General features: G+C 30.0%; 1 protein-coding gene across 1 annotated transcript in view; it reads right to left on the bottom strand.

The window, feature by feature from the left end:
- Positions 1-189: 189 nt before the first annotated feature.
- LOC144839493 (uncharacterized) overlaps positions 190-17,917 on the bottom strand; it is a 43,414-nt gene continuing 25,686 nt past the window's right edge. The window contains exon 16 of the mRNA XM_078694873.1: positions 190-4,875. Within this exon, the coding sequence (XP_078550999.1) occupies positions 4,691-4,875 (185 nt within the window). The 3' untranslated portion in view covers positions 190-4,690. The remainder of the gene's footprint in view (positions 4,876-17,917) is intronic.

Genomic DNA, 17,917 nt, shown 5'->3' with positions numbered 1-17,917 from the left:
TGACCAAAAAACATTAAAATAGCCTGTTCTCAAAGTCTGATTTTATCAATTATTTTTCATGTTTTTGTGTGTGACAATATACATCCTTAATATTTGTGGTAAATATGTTGAAGATCTGTTTAAAAAAAATGAAATCAATGCAAAATAAGCGAATGTATCAGTCACATAAAATACTAGGAAAAAACTCACTTGTGTCTCAAACTTTTAATTCTATAATACAACATAGAAGTACTGTTACATCAGAAAATTCAGTGAAAATTAAATGATTTCTAACAAACTTGTGTCTACAGTAACTCCTTTTAGATTGTAATTCAATCTGGGAAGAGTGAATCAATCTTCCCTGATTCAATCTCTGCTAGATAGTTAATCTTTAAGATTAAAAATCAATCTCTACGAGTCAATCAACCTGAAAGTTCAACCTTTAGATTTAAAACAAATCGTTTATTCAGTCATGTAGACAGACAAAGACTGATATTCAATCTATACTCAATCCTGTATGTAAAAAATTAATCTGTATGGGTTATTACAATGTATAACACTGTAAAGCAGGAATCCAACACATAAAGCATACATCTTATCTATAGATAACAAGACGAGGCCATTCAGTTTTATTTACAAAATAATACAAATATTTCCATTATTATTTGTTGACGATTTTTATCCAAAACCAGAATATTTCATTCTTAATATTTGTCTAATATGAACCACAAAAATATTTCTTAATCTATGACAATTATTTTATCTTACATACATACCAGGTTTTACCTTGTTCAAGCAGAAACCCCTGTTAACACTACACTCCCATTTCATATCAGTGATGACAAGATTTTTTAATCCATTTCGAACATATTTTTTTTTAATTTAAAAAAACTTAATTTAATTTACAGTGCAAATATTTATTATATGTAAAATAATTTACAATAAAAAGAACTGAAAACCATTTCATAACAAAGTAAAATGGAATATTTTGATGACTATTATTACTATTTTTTTCGATATAAATAAATGAAAGCATTTTTCACCGATGTTAATATTTATTTACTTGAAAATGTGTTAATACAATATGTACAATATACATCATATTCCACATAAATATCACATTATTATCTCAGACAAAAAGTAATGTTTCCCAAAACCTTAGAATCACTTTCTCTTCAGAATTTAATTATTGTCTATTGTTTAATTATTTAATTGCAATGGTCCTGTATATTATATAAATATTTAGTTACTAGCCCAAATACAAGCCCACCTTGAGATGGAAAGAAAAGTCTGGTTTGCTTAACTTTAGATTTTCATAGAGTTTGGTGTTGTGATAGTTGACTGTATGTATTCACTTAATTTTTTTTAAGTAACTTGAACAAAAATGTTAGTGGCTAAAATAGAAGCCCACTCTGATTTTAAGTTGAGTTTGGTATTATAATTGACTATATGGATTAAATTAAATTTGTTGAAAAAAAAAATGTTATAATTATCAAAAAGAAACTAATGTTTCCTGGATGGGAATGAAGATTATATTCTAGTTGAAAAGCAAAGTAAAAAAGAATCAGAATGATAATAGAGATTGATGATAATTGAGAGATGGATTACATAATAGAATTAAGACAGCTAGGCTTGGCAATTTGACGCGGTACAATTGATGTAGGTTGGTTCAAAGGGATATTTGCCTAGGTCACGCGTACTACTTGATGCTTGTAATCAGGCCTAAATGAACATTATACCTTTCTTGTTAATATTTTTTATATCCCAGATGTATTTGACATAAATTACATAATTAACTAAAAATAATATAGCATACAATTCCTGTGGAACAGATTATGTTTTATATCTAATTATTATTATTTTTTGTGAGATCAACGCACTTTCTATTTTTTTGTTTAATGTTGATTCCAGATTATACTAACCAGTTTCCTGTACTGTATCTTGACATATGGCATTATATGTCCAGTATCTTAAGCAAATTCTGTAATACATTGTCACATATCATTATATTACATTATGTTAAAGTTTCAGCCTATGATACAGGTACACATGTGATACATATGTGACACCATATCACAGGAATTGTTGCATACAGCTTAATTTAGGCATAAGCGTACATGTACGTAGTGCAAAAACCTATTGTGCGATGAAAGCATTTATTCTCATAGAAGTTGAAATATTGTATTTTAAACATCCGTTTGAAAATGCTTATGGGTGATAGATGGAGAATTTGTGGAATTATTCTACCGACAATAAACTGTATTTGCGACAAACAAAACCATGTCTTAACAAGATGAGAAATTATCTACTTAATTAATATTTGTATCAAAAAAACTTTCTGGAACGCCGATCCCAATTTAGAATTTCTTAACCAATCACATAAATACGAATAATAAGAAATCTTTACAATTGGATTTTCCATCAGAGCTTATTGGCAATTAAAATTAACTCTCTTATTTCCACGACTAATTATTTATTTTTTTGTAATGCAGATACTAACATAACGAGAAATGATTATCTCGTTGCCGACGGTGATCATAAACATTGTGTAAAATTAAAGGATGGTAAAGTATAAACACAGGATACTTAAAGTTAAGTTTATAACAAAATCTAAATAAGTGAACATTGTTTTAATCAATTAAGTAGTATCAGCATGATAAATAAAATGGACTAATCGATTGAAGTTTCATCGTTATTTTGACGTTTTCTTTTTAGTATACGATAAGAGTTCCATAACATTAAGTGGAGTTGAAATTATTCGATAAATAAGCAATTCCCTCGTTACTACTTAAAATACAGTGATTTCATTTTTGAGTTCTTAGTTTGTTGTGGGAATTGTCCAATCTCAGGGTGGTGATTCAACGAGTATCTCTAGACGACGATCCAAAAATCTTCTTAATATTCTAATCGTTACTTCTAGTTACGCCAACTTGATTTACTGCATAATTACAAAAATTGATAACATCTACGAATCTTTTTTTTTGTCCATCATTAGGTAACAGTTTAAAATCCTCATTATGTTTAACTAACAGAATCGAATTGAAATAATTTCAGAAGTTGTCTTTTACAAAATTTGAACAACATGATAAAGTGTGTTACACTAGAGAATATAACATAATTATTTTGTAAAAAAAAATTAATATACAGTAATAAAAATTTGTCAACAAAAATAATTTATGTCAATAGATTTAAATGATACAGTTCATTGTGAGTGAAATCCTCAATAAATTGAATTGATTAAGCAAGTAGCTTTTTTTTACTACATGAAAAGCAATTTAAAAATGAATATTTTGTAGTCAAAAAAGAATAAAAACACAGTTTTTGCATGTACAGTTTAATTTATGAATCTCTTGTTTGTTTTAAGTATGCAGTATTAAGTAATTAACTGTTCTTGATGTTACAAGCTAATTCAAGTCAAGCAATATAAATGGACAGTTTTCTTGGTTGAATTTATATTTTCTGGTTAAATTAATATAGACAAAGTGGAAATTACAGTTTTCCTTTATCACAAGATACAGCCGCCAATTTGCCAATCATCACCCATTTATAGACAACTCCAATTATCCAACAAATTCAATTACATTACAGAATTCAATTTCTATATCAAAATTACAAGTTTTTTTTAAACTTAGCCCAAAACAGATAAAATGATTACGCTGCAAGTTTATATTTTTATGCATCCATAATTTACACGAAAATTAAATGTTCACAAAATGTATAGGTTTATGAAAATAAGTTACTTATACTAATAAATTAATTTTAGAGAGAGAATTAGATGTTGCTTATAGTTGAGTAGTGGGAGAAAAACAGGTTTTTGGTGCACTTTTAATTAAATGCAAGAATGGTTGGTATACAACATTAAATTAAAAGTAGCTGATTCATAAATTAATATAGTGATAAAAAACTACATTATAATTTTTACTTAGCCTCAGATTTGATTTATTTAACCCAACATATGATTACAAAGTTTTTTTTATGGAAACATGGATAAGCATTTAACTATAAAAAGGAAATGAGAAAATACACGATAAATTAATACATAAACAAATGTAATGATTTATACAAATACTGGCTGTACAAGGGTCCAATAATAACAATGCAAGTTAAAAATAATGTTCAGATATATTACAAATTCAATATTTCGTAAATGATTGAATAAGCGGTGTTTCTTTGATTCTTGTATTTATATACAAAAGCTGAGATATTCATTAGCGTGATGTTCCCTGATATTGAGATGGCTGTGCTACAATACAGGCTGTGCTACAATACAGGCTGTGCTTTGCTCATTCTAATGTGGTACAGATTTGACAGTGATGGTTACTCAATAGTGTCAAATGGACTTTTGTATTGGTGCAATAAGATGCCAGTGATAAATTAGGCAATATTTAATGGCAACAGAAGAACCTTTTGAACACCCATATTGAGGGGACACACTTATTCAGGGGACACACCTATTCATTCAGGGGACATCCCTATTCAGGGGACATCCCTCTTCAGGGGACACACCATCCCTATCAAGAGGACCAAAAAAACTAGGTAGGACACCCCTATTAAATAGAACATTTTGTTAGTTTCCAAAGATATCCCCTTAACAGGAGTTCTACTGTACTTTCCATGCCTACTGCGACAGTTAAACAAGAGCTAAGCTGGGTTTTAATGCAGATGGCGCTAACTCAATCATTTACGATAAAAAGGTTAATTTTATCCCTTGTTAGTGTTTAAAAGATTTCATTTTATGAACGAAAAATTTCTCAAGAATATCTGCACACTGATAGAAAGGCGAGTCACTAGCGTTGTAGAAGCGACAGTTATCAAATACCTTGCCAACGTCGTACGAAAAATCACTCAGTTTCTGGTATTTCTTCTTCTTTAACTTTGTTTCAACGGTTGTAAGATCTGAAAAACAATTATTATTTAAAATTATAAGGAAAAGAAAACAACAGAAATGTTTGATAAAACTTGTTACCTAGTGTCCTAGATGCATTGTTTGGCCTTACTGTATGCGCCACTGAGCACAAAGAGGATAGATGAGGTGAAAATATATTGTTCTGAAAGGTTGCGTTGGCCAGCCCAAGTGTGTAATGTTTGGGGACATCAAGTACATCAATCTTACAAAAAACAACTTGCAATATGGGTTGGGAGAATGGGAGGTGTAGATGGTGGACTTACACTTTCATTTCTCAAGACAAATGTAACAAAATTCAAATAATTGAAATAATAAATAAAAATTAAACTAAATAATATTAATTAAATGATGAGCCATTAATAAGATACCTGTACAAATAGTAATATAATACAATATTAACCAAGAACAATATATAATAGTAAAAAATAAAATAGCCTGTAAATCAAGTTGAAAATAGTACGCACGAAAGAATCAACTCTTAAAACCAGGGGGAGAAAAAAACAGAATTCTACGGTAATTAAATTTTACTGTTGATGTTTTGTAATTCATAGGTAAGCCGCGTATTATGTTAAGGTACACGCACTAAAAATGTGATTTGCTAATGAATTTTAACTGCCTATTGAATTTTTGTATTAAAAATTATTTATATCTGGTTAAAAAAACAGCTGATACGCATAATTAGTACTGTATGTGCATATTATTAATTAATTTTTATTATCTACTTAAGGATAACCGCTATAATAGTACTACCAACAATAAAAAAAAAAATTTAAATAAATTTATTTAAACAACTTCTACCCTAGTTGATAAAATGGTAATAACATCCAGAATTTGATAATTTCAAAGTAAAAGAAATAAACTACTCATATTCGTATTGCTTTTAATTTCACCGTATATTTATAATTACAGTAGAGCCTCTACATTAGGAAACCCCTATTCAGGGAACACCTGGAATTAAGGGACACTTCACGAAGAAGGGTCGTATATTTAACACTAAAACCAAACCCCTAATCAGACGATGCGCCTATTGAGGGGACATCTTGGTGTCTGTGTATTTTGGTTCAAAGTATGTATGACAAAGAAGGGGAGAATGGGGGGTTGTAGGCCTCCACACAAATAAGAAAATAAAGAAAAATTTGTTTGCAAATTTATAATAACTGCAAACATACAAGTTTGTATAAAACAGATCATCTCCATGCGTGCACGTATATAATTGTGCGTGTTTTTTATTGCGTGTATTTTATTAGGAACGTTACATACCATCTGTTACGTGAAGAGTGAAAATTGACAAATAGTAAAAAGTATGTCGTTACAAAATAATAAGTTACTATAAAATAAAAATTGAAGAAGTATGTGTGAGAAGTGTTCTTCTTAATTGTTTATAAGCAACAAAATGCAAAATCATTAATCATATGAACGTTCAAACAACTAGTAGCTAAATAATATGTACGTTAGGAATTTAGCTCGTTAAAGAATTAATCTTATTAGGTGTTGCATCAATCAAGTTTGATTTACGTTCATGTTTTTCTCAAACATAAAATGATAAAATTATTTATAACGTTGTATTACTAGTCGTAGTAAGTAATTTTCAATTATAATTACAACCAAGATAAGCATGCTAAGTCGCTCATAATTACAATAAAAATCTCAAGTTTTTATTGCATGATTTGAAAAAGTTTATAGATCTTATGTTTTAACAAATGAAACTGTTTTATTATTATGAAATATATGAGTTTTGATAAAAGATTTAGTGTTTAATTGTCAACTGTAAGGCCAGGATTATGCAACGCTGGTTACAGAAAATAAAATGTGTTTTCAATTATTTACCGGGAATACTAAGAATAAGATCGTTAAATGGCTTAATAAAGCAATAACTGTGATCAACTGAATATTATGTTGTATTTGAATGGGATTCTATAACTCAATATATAGAGAGGTTTATCCAAGAAATAATAGTGCCCTCAATTCGGATTAACAGTGCCCTCAATTTGGATTAATAGTGATCTCAATTTGGATTAACAGTGATCTCAATTTGGATTAATTGTGCCCTTAATTTGGATTAACAATGCCCTTAATTTGGATTAACAATGCCCTTAATTTGGATTAACAATGCCCTCAATTTGGATTAACAATGTCCTCAATTTGGATTAATAGTGATCTCAATTTGAATTAACAGTGCCCTCAATTTGGGATTGTGTGTTCTCAATTTGATTAGCGCTGACCTCAATTCAGATTTATGCTGCCCTCAATAAGGCTACTCATATTGACACCTTCCTACTGTCATCTGTAATTAATACTGCACTTCAATTAAAATTATTGAACTAAACAGTATCATTGGGAATGATACTACCACCCCTAGAAAGAATACTGCCCTCAACTGGGATTAGACAGTGTGGCAGTGACTAAACCACATACAGGGCTCATCCTAATATATTCTTTTATGAATAGCTTATTTCTAACGATGATAAATTGTTGTGATCTTTTAGTTCATTTTCATCAGGCCGGTAGCTATGTTATAGGAAAGCAGTTTGATCATCACATAAGTTTAAGCAATTAATTTCTGTTATTTAATTAATGACCTTTAGAAATAGGTCAATGAGTCAACTACATGATCATGAACTTATCAGCTTGTTCATTTTAGTGTGAAAGGGATTTAAGACTAGACAGAAAAAAAATAATTAAAGAACAATTCAATCCAAATTAAATCTCTTAAGTGATAAAAAGATTTAGTTGAAGATACAATATAAAATCCTGTTCATACAAAGGAAATCAAAATGTAGTGTCAAAAAGTTCATAATCTAAAAACTAAGACCTTATTTACACGGGAAAAAAAGTTCAAGTTTTAAACAATATTAACATACCAAAAAGTGCTATTAAATATTTTATATTTAGAGTTTGATTTGAGAAGAAAATCAATTAAATATTGTATAAACTCTGAGCTTATTCTTAAATATATTGTGTAGCAATCGTACAACCAGACACCCACTAATAAGTGTCTAAAGTAATTTTATACATACAGTATAATATAATTTCCGTGACGGTTTACAATACACATGTTCTATCAAAATATTACAAAATTTAAGACCGAAATGTACACTTGTGGGTTAAATATATAGGTCGCTTTTGAAAAAAAAATTAGTAAATTAAAATTTAAAAAGATAGCAGGAAAAGAATTGTAGAGAGACTACTATGTTTAGAAATTTAATTAATGTTTAGAAGATATCATATTACTTTAATTTTCAATTTCTGTTTTACATGGTTTAAGTTGAATTTGGTTAAATTTGATAAACCACAGAACATCTTTACTGTAATAATTATTTGAATATTTTTTCGTCGGCATAACTTGATAACAGAGCCATTGGGATGTTATAAATTACTTGGGTGTATCTGTCGAGTGATAGGTTCCAGTGTGAATGACAAAAAGCAGAGACAAATCTCTATTTTATCATAATCATTTAAAACATATTTTATACTTTTCATTGCTAGCAAAAATTGTATTTTGTGTGTGCACAGTCCCAATGAAGAACATCTGGGCCTCTGTAGATAAATAAAGTTAAACTTGAAATAAACAAAAAAAAGTATTTTAATTTGGTTTTTACTAGCAAAATACTAAACTAAAATTTTAAATTTAAATAAAGTATTTTAAATAAAAAAAAAATCTATTATTGGTTTTAAATAGAAATATATTAATTCAATTTTGGTAAGAACTTGATACCTTTTGTTATTACTAGTTTTTGCCAGGTTGAGTAAAGTATAACTTGAATTAAATAAAAAAGTATATTTTAATTTGGTACAATTTTTACTAGCAAAATACTAACTAAATTTTAAATTTAAATAAGTATCTAAATCTTGAATCTATTATTGGTTTTAAATAGAAATATATTAATTTGATAAGAACTTGACAACTTTTTGTTATTACTAATTATTGCCAGGTTTTATACTGAAAAATGATAGATATGAAAACATTAATGTACAACAAATCACTCTAAATGTCATAAAACTGATTTTTAGTAATACATATGACTTAATTACTTCAAAAACAATTGATAATATTAATGATTCCTCAGACACATCTGTTAAAATCATCATGAGGAAAGTTGGTGTGTTTATGGCAGAGGTTGTCAGACGGCGACAACGAAAAGGCCAAATATGTAAATCATCTCTCTCTCACAATATTCAAATTCATAACGTAAAATAATATAAATCTCTCATTTTGTATCAATTAGTATATAATGCAAACGTTTAAAAATAGAAAGCATTATTAATTTCTCAATTTGCAGCCTACATTATGGAACATTGTTTTTATATCATATTTTAATTATTAATATTCTCGTTCCTAGAAAATGTTTTAATGTTTAATTTAACAGAGAAAATTGTACAATAATTACTTTCATTGTATGTAAAGACAAATGTAATTTAATTAAAAACAATTTAATTAATTTTTTATTTAAACGAGGACATTGTAAATATCATATTATTTAATAACGAAGTAATAACTACAGTATTCAGAAGAATTCTGCGGTAGCCAGTCAAGCCCGAACTACGGTTCTCACATGACTATAGCTTAAGCCCATTTGAAATGTTCATCCAAAATAAGGCCGCGATGCACTAAGCCTGATTTCCATATGATCGCTACGCTGTATGTAGACAACAGTCGGTAATGATGATTTCATGAAAATTTGTTTGAGACGAATCGGGGAGCTCTTGCAATTTTGTCGGCGAAGCGTAGCAATTATCGAAACCAGGCTTTACAGTTTAACAATTAAATCAAAAATGTTTGTTTTTCACAAATTAAGTCATAAAATGAAATATTATTTGTTTTAAATGGTTTCTTTTCTTACAATGCTTTCGAACTAAATATTTTATTAAATGGAGCAGCAAAGATATTTAAAGTAGAGCAAATAATAAAGAATACAAAAAAGTATGTTAAATAGGAAAGGTCAAATTAAAACAGTAATCACAGTAATTATAGAAAATATGATAAATGCAGTTGTAGCTAAATAATAGTAATTATTTTAATCTTTTTTTGTAAATAAACTACCGTCTCTTGGCTTGTACGTTTTACAGAGCATGAGGCAACGAGGAAATAAAGTATCATCCTCAGGGTAAAAACTCACCGAAAAGAATCTTACTGTCATACAGTCGGCCGCAGGCAAAGATTATTCCAATACGACACGCAACAAACGAGACGTAAAATCAGACCTCAAAGTCAATTGATTTAATTCTGGTGTAATATATTTGATTCAAACGTTTGGCTTTTCTGATTATGTACAATAACACATACAAAACTCCATATCCCTATTAACCCTCTTACCTATATATAACGGGTAATAAAAACGCTCACAAAACCCCTCACAAATTATTTCTATTGTTTTTTATGACGATAATAACAAGTAGAAAACATACTGTCATTTTTATTTATCAATTCAAACGAATGAACGAAATAGACAATCTAGGTCATGGTGCGGCAGAAAAGAAAAAAATGAATCTTAATTTTTTAAACATCAATAAATTCTTAATTTTTCATCTTGTTATTTCAGATGTCGAATACCAAATTTTTAAAATAGGCCAGATTGTATATTTATTCATATCAACGATTCACATTTACAAATTTGTATTCAGACAACATTGTTTCAATCAATAAACATCATCATAAAGATCATTATTTTTGAAAATAAATTGAATTAAACTCAGCGAAAACGAAATAAATTGTTCTATAATTTAAAATTGTTCTTTTTATTATTGAACAAGTATATTAACCTACATACTGGAAAATATTAATAATTGTTCAAAAGGCAAATCAATGCATACAAGGCAAAATAATTAATTTCTCTGAAATGAGAAATGATATTGAAATAAAAACCCCGAAAACAATTAGTAACCCTGAAGCGAAGTTAAACAAAGACATGGAAAGAATTATTTTTATTGATAATAGTGTACAACATATATCAACCCAGAATGATGAGATGAGGGATGCGACCTAATTCCACATTAAACGACATGGTTGCATAATCACAAGATACAAATACAAAGATTTATATACTTTAAGATATATTACAATCGAAGGGATAGAACACAAGGTAAGTTAAGAATAGAAAGCAGGAGTTATGTAACGTAAATCAGAGCTCAATTAATACTAGCCCGGCGTACAATGGCTAGTAAAAACTGCTCTGGGCTACCATCTTCCTGGACTGGACGCCTACAGTAAGCTAGTAACACGAAGATTGCTCTTTTGTAAACTAAATGTTGTTATTACATAAAAATCATGGGTTGCATTACAATACAGTAGTCTTAAAACAATATATGGCAATTATCAAGCAGTACTAATTATTAAAACAGTACTAATAGATTAATATGTATCCACCATGCAAGTCTAATTTTGCTAGCTATGACTACTACGTTTTAGGTGATTGTTGAATGTAGGCTTACATATTTTATTAACCAACTACAGTCCCAATAAAGCCCTACATATTTGTTAAGCTCTTTTAGACATTTATACCAAAAAAAGTATAATACCAGACCTAATAGTTCATGACCAATCTTTCAAAACTACAGTAATAATATTATGTTAATATCAGATATATTGCAACAGGTTATTTAAAAATATAAATGATAAAAAAATTTACATCTGGCTAATTCAACTTGACAATGCAAATGAAAACCAGAAATATCGCATAAAATTCAAGAATTTGTTGTATGTACACAATGTTTCAAGGAAAGGAGAGGCCAAAAAAAGGGGGCGCACCTGGCTAACGAATAAACATACAATGTGAAAAATGTCATCAATAAGAGGGGAAGAGAGAAAAGCGAAAATGGGACGCACCTGGTCAACAAAATGAATATACCATGAGTATTTTCTTGATAAGGGGAAAGGGAGATTTAAAAAGGGTTGCACCTGCTTGGTGAACTTAACACACTGGTAAAATCTTTGATAAAGATGGGGGAAAGGGAGGGGTGAGGTATAAAGGGCTACACCTGGCTACGAAGTAATACATAATGTCAAATAAAGAAGGGGAAACGCTAAAATTTATGGTGTAATTACGTTGAAGTAAATACCTAATCTAGCACAGAGTTAGGGAAAGGTGAACAGCATTTAAGGGAAGGGATAAAATAAGGTCAGTTTACAAATACTAAAAATTAGAGGACAAAATAATAAAAATTGATATGAAAAAATGGAGAAGGGGTTACATCTGGTTTGTAAAATTAGGACGAATAGCATCCGTTTAAAAAAAAAGGGAACTAGAATGGGGGAAAAAATTCCAGCACCTGGTTTTTAAAATCAGGACATGTGGCAATATGCAATCTCATTGCTCTAGATATACGCAAACAGCAGCCAATCAGATACCTTCGTCTGACCTAATTATTTTTACTATGAGCAAATTTTCTGGCATTGAGTTTAGCTTTGATATTTCTTATTAACTTTCTGGTGTGTAATGTGTTAATTGTTTGAAAGTGTCGGCTAATCAGTTCATACTGCTAAGCAGGTTAATGGCGCATTCTGCCGCATCAAAAACCTGTAGAATATGCTGTAGTTTTAATGAAAAAGCATCGTAAAAAAATAGGTACTTTGTTGGGAACTTCTGTCATAATGTATTTATTTTGCAAAGTCTGTTCAGTGGTGAAAGTAAAAAGAATTTGTAGAAGACAGAACTAGCATGGTTTAATTTAATACTACCACAATGTACAATGTAGTGAAGCTAACTTGGTGGTTAACATGCTCAACTTCCAATCCCAAGGTCTGGAGTTCAATCCTGACCTAGTGCCAGGGTTGTAACTCGCGACTCTTTCAACTTCACTCTCTAAGCCTCAAATGAGACTTAACTTATAAGCATGATCAATTATAAAATAGTTTATCCATCCTGTAATTGGCGAGTTTGTGCTCGCTGTTGGATGTGTATGAAAGAAAATTTAAAAAATTTAAAAAATGTACAAAAACTACCTCCGATCTCGGGGCTATTTAGTAGTTCATCTAGAACCAGTTTTACCAGGAAATTTAGAGATTTGTGTTTGAAATACTTGGAAACTTATTTGTGATGACCTACGCTTTTTGTTGGTAGTCACCAGGACTTATCAATCCGCCAAACCTGTGTCGGGGAAGCAAGCCCCAATGTCTCGGCATCCACAAAATACATGAAAAATTAAGTTCCTTGATAAATCGAACACTCCCTACTAGTGTAGCAGGGCAGCCTGTTAAAATGACATGTAGGTTACTATACGTAAGTTGCTTCACCCTATGTATAACTGCAACAATGGGTTACTTCTAATATTGTGAGAATGTATATTTCTAAATTAAATAAAACCACCACTCAAAACTGTATTTATTGTTACGCAATGTACTGCCGATTATTTAATATATAACCAAATTCTGTACATTTACAATTATGTCTAAAAAAAATAATAAATTTTCCATATATTTTAATTCATAACTTGTTTTACTCAGACTACTATAATTTATCATCAATGCTGTGGTGTGATTTGTATCAACGCAACTTTTGCATCTGCCCTCGTTCAGTCACATCATTTTAATGGGGGAAATTTTTTATAAACATTGAGTGTAGAACGCTTGATTTAAACAGGGGAAATCCGTAAAATGTCGAGCTAAATCTACTGAAAGCCCAATACAGCAATAAAACGGTATAAATCAGTATAAAACATTGCATTTTTTACAGGCTTGGATCAATTGGAGATAACACTGACGATGTTGTCATATTAAATTGATGAACCTCGTAAAGATATTTCTATGAACTCGCGGAAAAGTGGGGACAAAGTAATCAATTGTAAGATGCGTAGGGTTTTTAGCGGGACTATTGTAAGTAAGCAACTTATCTGCGAGTTTTTGTTGCGGATTGTGTTGTAAATTCTAGGCTTTACTGGGTCATTGTGGTTTTCAATTGAGTAAAGCGGGCAGATAAATGAAACATTAACGTGCTTGTCCATGATCTGGTTACTGTTTTATATATATATTACAATATTGCATTGTTGATAGAATGCAGCATAATTAAAATTAAAATAATTTCTATTTCTGTCAGTAAGGAAAAACATTACAAACAGATTTCCACGAAGGAAAAAGAAAATAATTAAACATTTGGATGCTTGTCCACGAATTGGTTACTGTTAAAATACTAATAAATGTTCTATTCTTGATACAATGCAAAAAATTGCAAAGGAATTCAAATAAATTTGTTTATGAGAATAATGGTTGAAATACGGAACACTTTTCTGTACCGCAAATTATTCACGTTATCATCAGCCTTAATAATTCTTTTAAGTTGCTTAAAAAAATAAAATTGGTCACTAATTAGAGACCAACTTTATTAGATAGAGGCTGATAACCTGTAGTATTAGCAAAATGTACTAGCAAAACATCATCTGTTAGTATTAACATACTATCAAAATGAAAGTAGAAATCTAAGTGTCTGCCTAGTGTAAGTATGATGGGGTTAATTTAATGGTCAAGCTATGAGTGAGTCGCTGCTAACAAGTGTATATCAAGGGCACCCAACAACTTTTAAAAAAGTATTCAATAAAGAATGACATATTTAATTAAGGAAGCAAAACCGACTGAGTCTAATTAATAAGATAGGATGTACATAGTGTTTTCTATAATAAGTTGTTTTTTTTTTGTGTTTAATGTAATACAATTTTTTGATTGACAACTAGAATGTTGATCATCTATCTGACACGATCTAGCTGTTTGAAACCTCTGACAGAGGGCAGTAGTAACACAGAAAATGTTTACAAACAGGGTGGACGGTAACAGGGTTAATTGATACGTCATGATTACCGTCCGGCAGCATTGATGGGACAAGCCCAGGAAATAAGGAGCGAAGGCTAGCGTCTGTCAGTCATAAAAGCCCAGGCCTACTGGGAAAGAAACGCACCGTTTGCTTACAATCTTTACGAGGTGACGATAGATTTTTATACTCTGAAGAATTTTCTGCTGTTTTCAGATTATAAAAGTAGCCCAAAACATATGAGGACCACCAGTTTACAGACATGATCTTTTATGTTTGATTGACGGCGTGTCAGAAACACTCTGCAGCTTGGAGCGACGATGAGTTTTACAAGTGACTGACGAAATTAAAACGAAATTGAGATGTTTTGTATTGCAGAAAAAATTAACGGATTGTAAAGATATTTACGAGATTACAATTTAATTTTAGAAAATATTAGTAGATTATATTAGAAATGTATATTGAATGGTTTGAATTGTAAGTACTGTAATTTATAAGTGTTTCAAAGCTGATATTTAAATTACATATCAATCAAATACAGGAATTTTAGACATATTAATAACTTTTCTCAATATTGACATCATTTAAATGGAGTTTAAAGTAAAGAATGTGCTTCAGATAAAGCCTTATCAACACATTATTTCAAGGAGAATTTGGTGGTTTTTTTTGTTGAACATCTCGCATCAATAAAGCAAACTACTGCATGAGAATTGAAGTATCATCGCAAGACTTGGGAAAATGTTACCATGGGCCATCAGAAAAAGATCCTGGACAAGGACAACGATATCAGTTATTGCGTCCTCCCAAATACCATACCCAACCAAGCCCTATCAATTGTTATCTTGATCATCCTTGATCATTTACAATGCATCAATAATGCGTGTATTGTGTCAACTAGTATGTTGGCGTAGACAAAGGATGGCAAATACTATTTTGACGCATTTTTTTACTCCAAAATTGCTCTAAAAAGTATAATTTTATTGATAAAAAGGCAATTAACATGCTAATATCCTATTTTGTATAATTTACAATTTTCTGGGTTACATATTGATAAGACTTGGTAGTGCTTGGTTGGGCATACACAATGTTATACTTTTATAAATTGTGTCGCTCTAAAATAAAGCATAAATTTACTGTTTAAATCTTAAAGTCAGACCCCTTGAGAGTCGAGGTGACACAGGCCCTTTAATTAATGTTATCAAAAGGTGTACGTACAGGAAAATAACTCTTATTAAAAGCTACAGTATAAAAACAATTTAAAATAAAAATGACATTTAACATGCTATTTATATCGGAAACATACGTTTTTAGACAATGCTTAAACGCTCCATTTCTCATTGTGATCATTTTTCATTTAAACCAATCAATTCTATGTAATTAATACTTCATTCTTTAGTAATTTTCAAATTTTCTCACTTTCAAAACGATAAAAATGTTGTCTAATATATCATTTGTTATTAATAATTGTAAAACTGTTATTGGAACATTGCAGAATTTATTATTATGACTGAAATTATTTCATTTAATTTATTCATTGAGACAACAAATATCTAGGGATCGTTATAAAACAACAAATTAACAATAACATGATTACTCATAATAATCAATATGTTTTTGATCATAATGATCATTTTATGAAAGTTGGCATGAAAAAAGGATGAATAATTACTTCCGTTGGTAAATAAAATATTCTTTCTTCGGCTTTATATGCAAATGTCCTACCACAGACTATCGGAGGCTTTTATTATGTTCCACCTTCAATTAATGTGACAAGATGGAATAGCATTAGTTTGTACACAGCAGATTAATTTCACTAGCAGACCGGTCTGTATATTGAAGGCTAATAAATTGTGGTCTGTACACATGAGGCTAACAACATCTTGTAGTACAGTAAGGCCTGAAATCATAATCTGTAGTAAGACGATACAGTTTAAACTTTTACTCCTGGCTAAAACAATTTAACTTGATACAGTTTAACTGAAGAATCGATTGTAATACTACTAATTACCAATGTAATATGAACGTGAAACATTAAGGTTAATGTTTGATCATTACAATCAATAAACATTTGGAAAAGAACATTCAACTTTATGACAAATAACTTGAATTTAAAATTAAAACATAATTTTTTAACGAAACATCTGCTTGGCTGCATGCTTTCAATTATTCAACCTTTTTCGGGTACAAAATATTCTTCATTTATAACTCTTTTGAAAATATATGAAAAATAAATTTGTAAAACTTATGGATACAGTATTTTGTTACAAGGGGAGGAGGAGAGGAAAGAGGGTGTTCTCCATTTTGCTAAACCTAAACTACACAGAATGGTAATATTTTATACTTTTTTATATAATTTTAGTTGATTATGTTCTTTAGATAAACAAGAACAAAAAGTTTCAGAGAGGAAAAAAAAGATAATCTATATTTCATTATATTTTCAACTAAATAACAAATGAAAATCAGCAAATCAGAAAAACATACAAAAAAAAAAGAAAGTTCACATTCTGCTCTATTTAATCAGACTAAAGAAGCCAATAATCTATTTACCCCCTTCCTAGTATGTGAAGAAGTTAAGCAATGTCTAAATAATGTAATACACCCCTTGAGACAACCCCTTACACGATCAGACCCCATGGGAAATGCCCCTTGCAGAACGAACAACTCTCAAATGTACACAGACGTTCCATTTCAACACTACCGGTATTAAACTACGATCAACTTAATTTATACAGCATGAAAAAGCCGTTTAGAGGAATTCCAAATCCGTTGTGTACATCAAAAATGACAGGCCATCACAAAATATAAATAAATAGTTAAAATGTCCATGTCAGAATCAATTGTAAATCAACGTTTTGTGCCATAAAGCAAATCTATGTTTGTTACAACATAAACTAGGCCATGTCTATGAAACATACTCATTTTGCTATAACAGTGTGTTAATGGTTTTTAAACTGCAAAATCCTAGATAAAGTCCCTAGGGATTTAATCAATGAACGACACCACAAACAGGTGTTTGCAACAGAAACTTTCTGACTAGAAATATCTTCTTTTTTTTGTGGGGGGAAAAGGGAATGTATCGTTTACTTTTTCTTTCCAGCTACTACTTACATTTTTATTTTTTATAATGTTCATATTTCAATTTAAAAATTACTAATAATAATTCTGTTCTTGATTTTTCTTGGATAATTTTCTAGGATCAATTAAGTTCCATCTCACATCATTTTGGGCAAGCTAGATATATAGATTTAATCATTTAGGAATTGAGTTCTATCTTGTCCATCTGATTGACACGAGTTAT

The sequence above is a fragment of the Antedon bifida genome, chromosome 4 (genome assembly GCF_963402885.1).
Source record: "Antedon bifida chromosome 4, ecAntBifi1.1, whole genome shotgun sequence".
In the NCBI taxonomy this organism is placed as follows: domain Eukaryota; kingdom Metazoa; phylum Echinodermata; class Crinoidea; order Comatulida; family Antedonidae; genus Antedon; species Antedon bifida.
Note: the sequence above shows the minus strand (reverse complement) of the source record. Positions and strands in the feature narration are given on the sequence as shown.